Here is an 8,777-nt window from a genome sequence, read left to right on the forward strand (position 1 = left end):
AAAACAAAAAGGGACCCAGTGGGCTTTTCTGACCCCGAGGCCCCAGCCTGTCCTCTCCACCAGGTGCCCATCCTCCTCAGAGCTGGGAGCCCCCTTGCCCACACTGGGCAACCCCCGAGTCGGCATACTTTGCCCACACCAGGGAGCTACCCAGTCTCATTGCTGCTCACCCCAAAAGACCAGCCCTGAGTGGTGGGCAGAGGTGGGTTTTTGCCCCATCAGGGTTTCGGCATCCCAGCTGCCTCTGACTGCAGCTGGAACCTCAGCCTCCTTTAGCACCCGCCCCATTCCATCCCCTGCCATGGCCTACCTGTGTGGTGGGCTGCTCTGAGGTCAGAGGGCAGGTCAGCACCACCTGCTGAGGATCTGGGTCATGTGATAAATGGAGGATGGACGATTGGCCAAGCACGTTGGTCAGGTCCACCTCTGGGAAGAACCATGTGGGTCATCCTGCACTTCCGGCCCTGTGTCCTCCCTCAGCCCCTCTGGAAATTGTGTGGTGTGTGGTGGCTATGATGACTACCCTCCCTGTCCCCTCCTGGTCATCTCTTGTAGACCCTGCCTTCACCCTCAGGCCTCTTGTGTGCCTGCTAGGTTCTGGTGAGCTTTCAGGGACAGACAAAAGTGACAGGATTGTGTGTCACCCCCCCCCCCACACACACACACATACTCTGCTCACTCCAGCCCCCACCAGCCATAGGCAGGTGGTGACCACAGGTTTCCCACAGCACCTCACGGAGGACTGGAAAGCTGGTCCCAGGTTGACCTCAGGTGGGGGGGTGACAGTCGTCAGGGCATGCTCTGGTTCCCGCTGCTCAGGACAAGGAACCTGGCTGTACCTCCTCTTGGGTGTCAGGGAAGTTTTGGAGGTGGGAGCTGGCCACAAGGGTCTCAGGAGGAGCAGTGGATGCGGGGGCTGTGACCCATCGGTCTGGGCATGGGTATCTCTTGTGAAAAGGCAAAACCCCTCACTCCCTTCCCAAGAAGGGCTACCCTGGGCCCAGAACCTCAGCATGCCCCCTAACCTGGCACAAACCCCCACGGGCAAACCTAGGAATGAGACAGACACCTCCTAGACATTGGCTATGGAGGCTGGAGATGGGTCCTTCTGGGGGCCACAACCACCTCAGGACGCTGTGTCCCTCTCATAGGTGGTGGCGCTAGGAGTCTCCTGCTTGGTCTGAATTAAGGTCTGCTCATCTCCAAGTCTTCACACACACACACACACACACACCCAACCCTGCCTCAGTTTCCACTCTGGGAACAGGGAGGACGAAGTGAGAGCCATCGGCCTGGAGGGGCTGAGGCCCATCCTCACATCAGCATTGTAGTCACCCCTGCTTTGTCATCCTCATCCTTACCCTTGCCCATCCCCGCCCTGAGGCTGCCAGAGGAGGAGGTGGAGGAGAAGGCCAGACTGCCAAAGGCTCACATGTCTTTCCCTCTCTGTTTTCTCCCCTCAAAAAATCTGCTGCCTGCGGGGACTGTGGTGTGCAGGAAAATGTCCCAGTCCACCCCGCCTGATGGAACCACATTCGAGAACCTCTGGAGCTCTTTGTGAGTATTTCCCTCCACCTGGGCTGGACCATGGGCTAGTCTTAGCTACCCCTGCTGGGCTAAGAAAAGGAGGCCCTGAGCTAAGCTAGCTAGCTTCGGCTGGCTTCCTCGGGCTGCCTTAGGGGTATAGGCAAGGTGGGCTGCTCCCTTGAACCTTCTTCTGTGGACACAGGGTCTAGAATCTGACTCTGCTGACCACCTTACTAGAGAGCTCAGAGTGGGAGCATTTTGGGGCCAGTGTCCATGTATAGCCATGCCTGCCTGGGCTCTCTCAGCTCTGGAGAACAGGGCAGAGAGGAGGTTGGAGGAGGGGGAACTGAGGGTCAGCAAAAAGGAGCCTGTTGGGGAAAGGAGATGTGAGCCCCCAAAGAAGCCATGGGCTGGCCTCGTCCTGGGCCTGAGTGGTAGGGATTACACCTTCTCTGGGGCTGACATTTCTGTCCCTTCATCTCGGCCAGGGAGCCCGACAGCACCTACTTTGACCTTCCACAATCGAGCAGGGAGAACAACGAGGTGGTGGACGGTGCAGAGGCCAGCATGGACGTCTTCCACCTGCAGGGCATGACCATGTCTGTCATGGTGAGTGTGGCTGCCCTCGGTGATGATTTGGGCTAGGGACTGTGAATACGGACTCCCCTGTTGTGGGATCCTGACAGAGTCAGGAAGTGGGGCTCTCAATGTGCAGCTGTGTCTACTGTTGCTATCAGGGGCCGTCCAAGCAGTTCCGTCTGATTCATTGTGACCCCAAACACTGCCCAATCCTGCGCCATCCTCACAGTTGCTGTGTTTGAGCCCATTGTGGCTGCCACTGTGTGGATTCATCTCACTGGCGAGCCTCCTCTGATTCTCTGACCCTCTACTTAAAAAAAACACCACATCTTTTTACAGGGACTGGTCCCTTCTGATCACATGACCAAAGTATGTGAGACAAACTCTTATCATCTTCACTTCTAAGGAGCATTTTGACTGCACTTCTTCCAATCCAGATTTGTTTGTTCTTCTGACAGTCTGATACTTTCAATCTTCTTCACCAACACCTTAATTCAAATGCATCCATTTTCTCCAGTCTTCCTTATTCATTGTCCAGCTTTCACATGCATATGAGGTGATGGAAAATACCATGGCTTGGGTCAGATGGATCTTAGTTCTTAAAGTGACATCTTTACTCTTTAACTCTTCAAAGAGGTCTTTTGTAGCAGATTTACCCAATGTACTGCGTCTTTTGATTTCTTGACTGTTGCGTCCATGAGCATTGATTGTGGGTCTGTTAGTACTTTTCAAATTGCAAAGTAGAAAATGTGTTGGCTCATATGACTGTCAGTTTAGGGGTAGGCATTTCTTCAGATTTGGCTGGATTTGTGATTATTGACATGGCTGGATCTGGGTGCTCAAACAGCTGCCTTTCTCCATTTCTCTCTGCTTTCCCTCATGATGGCTTTGGTATTAGGTAATAGCATCTCCCCTTGTAGTGAAGGGTACCAGACTCAACTGCATCCCCATCTCCATGGAAAGAAGACCTCCTTTTAGCTATAGCCTAGCAGACCTCCTCTCATTGGTCAGAATTTGGACATGTGCTCATCTGAGTCATCCTTGTTCCTCGATTGTCTTGGGTCACATGATCCCCAGCACCCTTGAATTAGGGTAGGATGGAGCAGAGCTGGCTTCCTTGTCTCAGGGGCTGAGAGGTGGGGAAGCGGGGTGGGCCCTGAAGAAACCTGGAGGTGCTGCTTCTAGAGCAAAGTTGAGGCCCTGACACCCCATCCTGATGGGTTCCCCATCCTCCTGGAAGGAGTGAGAGAAGGGCTTTTTCCTACCAAGCTGGGTTTCCTCTGGACAAGGATTCTGGGCAGTGGAGAAGTGGGCGTCATGGCAGAGGCGGGAGGCCATGGAGGACAGCACACAGGAAGAGGGGGGAGGACCTCAGATGGGGACCTGTCAAGGGGACAAGGGATAGCAAATTCCATACTTAACAGAGGCCTTTGGGAACTGAGGGCAGGATGGAGGAGGCCCCTGGACAGTGGCTGTCTGGCCTTCTCACCTAAGTGTGTTTCCAGGCAGGGCTGTGCCTCGAGTTTACACCAGCACCAGGCTCGGGCCAGAAGGGGCTGAGAACTCTCCCCAAAGCCCCCATTCCAGAGCTTGAGACCCTCACTCACCTCAGCACACTCTTATCCCAGGTGTTCAGGCAGATGACTCAGCCACTTTGGGCATCTGGTGGCTAATGAGGGACATGGGGTTTCCGGTCAGAGTGAAGCAGGAAGGATGGGAGAGAGGGTCCCTGGCATGGCTCTAACCTGAGGTCAGAGGACTTACCTTCTGCAGAAGTGGTAGCTGGGGTGGGTCGGACCCTCACATGGGGCCCATGACATACGTCCTAGCTCAGCTCCTGTCAGAACTGGCCAGGCATCCGTGGCCTCAACTCAGGAGAGGAGGTCCCTGCATGGCTGTGCCTCCACTCCCTGACAGACCAGCAGAGGCAGACGCTGGGCCTGGGGTGGACTCTGGTCTGTGGAGTTCCAGAGAAGAAGGTGGAAACTGTGCCCTTCCAGAACCTTCCCTCTGTTGCCTTCTACTCCTTACCTTCCAGACCTCCCTAGTTACATCAGTGTTACCTCTGTGGTCACCAGGCTTGGCAGGGAGGACAGGTCAGATGGGTGTCTGTCAGGTTCTGGAAGCTGCTTCCCCCTCCTTGGAGAGACCCCCTGATCCAGCATTGGGAGGGGGCCGTGGCTCAGGGAAGCAGAGACACTTCTAATCTCCTGTGAGGTGCCTGAGCCAGGGGGGCAGGCGTGCCTGGGCCTGGGTGTTCCATACCCTCTCACCTGCTGGGACTTGCTGCCCACCTACTAGGTGGTAGCAAGGGTGAGGCGTCGCACCTTTGTGAATAACAAGGCAGCTGACCTGTCAGGTAGCGGCACACCTTATAGTAAAAGTCATTGTGAAATACCTGTGTGTAGAGCTCATTCTCCCAGGTGGGAATTCCCTGGAACCATGGCTGGCCTGTGTGAGAAGAGCCAGGCTTCTAGCTGCCCACCTTCCAACCCCAGCCGCTATCTCATGAGAGCATCAGTCTCATCTGGCTGAGACTGGCATCTCATAAGGGTCTTGACGTACCAACCCCTGACCCTCCAAGTGACCGCTGTCTTCTACCAGCTCTGGTGTGGGGCTTGTGGTTCTGGACGACTCAGGCTCCACTGCCCTGCAGATTGACCTCATGCTCACTGAGGTCCTGTCCACCCTGGGTCTCCAGGGACTTGGGAGCCTTGGCTGGATTGAACTGGGGGGCATTGTAAAGTACAACCCAGGAGGTGGGAGGGAAAATCACTTTCAATATGATGCCTGGAGAGGAAGCTGTGTTGCTAAGGGCAGAGCAGGGCCCGTCCCAGCCTGGGGCTGACCCTGGGGGCCTCCTGAGCAGCCATCCGGAGTGCCTCCCTCCCATGCCCCCAAAACTCCCCAGCCCACTCACAGTTTACACGTGTCATGGAGGCAGAACTCACTGGGACCCCTCCTCCATGTTTACATCAAACAAGAGACGCTGTTCATGCCAACCAGCCCTACAGCCTGGTTAGGACCAGGATCCCTTTGACACGGACTCCCCCACCTCCTCTTTGCTCTTCCAGTAGTCACCCACATGCTTGCTGGCTCTTCACAGAGGGACACCTCGCCCTTCACTGCTCTGGGACCATCCTCAGCCCACATATCAGGATCTGTCTAGCCAAGGGAATATAGCTCCAAAAGGCACTGTCCTGAGGGGTGTGGCAGAGGCCCTAAGAACACTGGAAGATAGGCTCTGCTGGTGGTGGTTGCATGCCGTTGAGTCGGTTCCAACTCATAGTGACCCTATATGGGGTTTCTGAGACTGTAAATCTTTACGAGAGCAGAAAACTTCATTTTTCTTCCGTGGAGCAGCTGGTAGATTTGAACCGCTGACCTTGCAGTTAGCAGCCCAGCGTATAACCCACTCCACTACCTGGCAGACGGGCAGGTCCATCCAAATGTGTCTTGTGAGTTTCTGAGCCGCTTCTCTAGTATAGTGAGAGATGAGCCATTGAGATTGGAGTGGGACAGGACAGGGTGTGGGAGCTCCAGCTGTGAGACCCTGCACATCTGAACCTTAGAGACCTTGCTGTGAAGTTGAGGTCATGGGGGTGTGAGCCACAAACAGCCAGCACGGCAGGGACCACACAGACATATGGGATAGCCATTGGACCCTGGGTTCCCACACTGTCCTGGATCTCACTAAAGAAGCTGTGATCTGCTGTTAAAGACAAGGAAGGGGACATGGTCAGCAGCAGTTGGCCCTGAGGTTGCTTCGACCAGTGCTTCACTCACCATGTGGCTGAAGTCATCTCCAGTCAGTAGCCCCGGGCATAGTGCCTCAAAGGCCAGATTCCACCTTTTCTTAACTTTTCACCCTGGACGTGTTACTTAGCCTTTGTGGCCTCAGTTTGCTCATCTGTGAAATAGGGCTAGTGAGCAACTCTGTCACTACTGTTGGGAGGACTACAGTAGTAGCAGCTGACACATAGCGAGTGCGTGACAAATGCTAGGTGTGATGGTGAGGGCAAGCAGAGGCCTTCAATACAAGAAAACTGTTTCCTAGGCAGACCCAGAACAGAGACCCCCAAGAGGGGGACAGCTCCCACAGCCCCAAACCAGAGCCCCTTCCCATCTGAATGTCCCTGTGGGTGCAATTCCCCCCTTCAGTGGTGGTCTTCAGTTCTGACGATTCCAGCAGACCCCATTGTCTCTCCCCAACACAGAAAACAACAAACAAATGAAAATCAAGCCGTTGTGCATCGGAATAGAGCTAAGCTCCATATGTCTGTTTGTTTATTAATTGTCTGGTACCATTTCTCTGAAATGCTCAGAAAAGGCAGTCCACAGGAAGAGGGAATGAGAAGTGAGTTACTGAGTAGGAATAGGGTTTTATTATGGGGTGATTAATGTGAGTTGGAAGTAGACACAAGTGTTGGATGGTCAACATGATGAATCTCCCGTAAGGTTTTCAGTGGTCGATGATGCCAAAGTAGACTGCCAGACCTTTCTTCCAAGGAACCTCTGAGTGGGTTAAAACCGCCAACCTTCCTATTAGCAATGAGTGCATTCACCTCCTTCCCCGCCACCAGGCACAGGACTCTCCCTTTCACATGGGTGCCCCAGCTGTAGGGAGAGAGGGAGCAGTCTGCTGGTCCCTGTGAGCTTGGGAGGTGGGATAGGTTCACTGAGAAGACCAAGAGGAAGAACTGATTCCTGCCTGCCTGGGGCCCTGTCGTGCTGCCGTGATGAAGCTGGGAAGCTGCCGGGTGGGTTTCAGATACCCTCAGGGATTGGGGCGGAGAAGACCCCCATCGGGTAGCGTACATGGTGGACCGAGGGAGTGGTGGCAGCAGGACCTTGCAGACAGAAGTCCTGGTTCTAGCCCCCACTTTCCCTCCCTTTCCCCTCTGGAGTCTTTTGTCCCTTGGACAAAATGTGGGCTGAAACACTCCCTCCACAGACGGAGAAAAGAGAGTGCTGCTTTGGGATCTCCTCTCCGCCCTGTGCCCTCCTCCCCAGTCTCTGTCCCATCTCAGGTAGAATGTTAGAACCAGAGTCAGCTTCCTTGCCAAGTGGCCCCTCGCCTCTCCCTCCCACCTGCTTCCCGCCTTTGCTCCCGCCTTTGTCTGGTGGCAGCTGCTATGGGCAGGGGCAGAAGGCAAGGCTGATGGACCCCAGGGAGTCCTACCCCGCCTTTGGGACAGAAGCCCCAGATTAGAACCTTCGAGACTCTGGGGTCTGGGGAAAAGTGAAACTGCCAGGGGTGCTTGGGAGCAGTGTGGCTGGCTCCATGCTCCACACAACACCGACACCGCTCCTAGCATGGAGTGCCCTCATCAGCCCTTCCTCCAGCAGGTGACCTGAGTCACAGTCCTTTCTGTAAGGTGGGACACAGCCATCTGCCCGGCACTGAGCTGACCCATCACAGCGGCCTGCCCCTTCAGACAGATACCTGCTTATGTTGTCCACAATGCTGCCTGGGGCGTACGGGGATGGGATAGAGGATGTGGGAGGAAGATCAGACCCTCTTTACTGCCAAGTGTCTCATGGAAATGGTCAGTCATGGGACTTCCCTACCCTACGCCCACCCCCAGTCACTCAGAATCAAAAGAGCGTATGGGGAGGGCCAAGGAGAGTGGGCTTCTGACCTGGAGACAAAAATGCCTTGAAGCCAGAGGGACCATGGATGTTGGTGCCACTCTGGGTAGAGGCTGGGCAGGTTGGTCATAGTTTTAGGGTTGGAAGTGTGTGCCTCCATTGTTGGGGACCTCCATCTAGCCCCAGACTCCCCGAGTATGGGCAGTGCTGGCCCTTGGGCTCTCTTGCAGTGTGGGTGCTCAGCTATCTCCCATCAGATTTCCAACCTGACTCCATCTCCCACTGGGTGTCCCTGAGGCCCCAGCACACATATTCCCACCCCAGTGCCTGCTGAGAAAATGAGTTCAGTAATCTGAGATTCAGTGGAGCCCAGGCCTGCCCTTACAACAGATTCAGCGAGTTTCTGGTGTACCAGCTCTCCTGTGCAACAAATCACCACAAAGGTATTACTCCACGGTTCTCACATACTTCTAGTGGATCCACCAATTAGCTATGTTATGGTTAGGTGCCACTGAGTCAGTTCTAACTCATAACAGCCCTGTATAGGGTTCCCGAAGTGAGTTTGAACTGCTGACCTTGAAGCAGAAACTAAGTTTGTGGTCAAGTGCTTATCCTAAAGCACCACCCCAGAACTCCTAGGCTTCCTTACAAATTACCACAAGTTTAGCAATTTAAAGAAACATCCACTTATCTTTGCTGTTAAGTGCCATGGAGTCACTTCCGGCTCATAGCAACCCTGTATACGGTTTCCTAGGAGCAACTGGTGGTTTGAACCGCCAGCCCTGTGGTTTGAAGTCCAGAGCTGATCCTACAGCGCCTTATAATTTCCTTATTCTCTTCGTGTACCAGTTAGCTATGCTGTGTAACAAATAACTTCGAGTTCAGGAAAACAATACCTTCTTTTATTTTTTTTTTAATGTTTTATTGTGAATTATATGATAGTTTACATGGGAGAACTTTAGTTTTACATTCATTCCATTGTATATCATCTCATTGCCATGGTTCCAATCCCCTCCATGCATCATCAGCCACCCAAAGGGTATATCCCAGAAACCCGCCCCCTACACTTCCCCCTCCTC

General features: G+C 54.0%; 1 protein-coding gene across 3 annotated transcripts in view; it reads left to right on the forward strand.

Moving 5' to 3' along the window:
• Positions 1-1,501: 1,501 nt before the first annotated feature.
• The window catches only part of TP73 (tumor protein p73), a 57,699-nt gene continuing 50,423 nt past the window's right edge, over positions 1,502-8,777 (forward strand). For 2 of the 3 annotated variants that reach the window (XM_006871739.1, XM_006871741.1), the window contains exons 1-2: positions 1,502-1,557; positions 2,016-2,136. In XM_006871739.1, coding sequence (XP_006871801.1) covers positions 1,502-1,557; positions 2,016-2,136 — 177 coding nt within the window. The remainder of the gene's footprint in view (positions 1,558-2,015; positions 2,137-8,777) is intronic. The other variant, XM_006871740.1, reaches the window with a different exon arrangement.

The sequence above is a fragment of the Chrysochloris asiatica genome, unplaced genomic scaffold, assembly GCF_000296735.1.
Source record: "Chrysochloris asiatica unplaced genomic scaffold, ChrAsi1.0 scaffold00173, whole genome shotgun sequence".
Lineage (NCBI taxonomy): Eukaryota > Metazoa > Chordata > Mammalia > Afrosoricida > Chrysochloridae > Chrysochloris > Chrysochloris asiatica.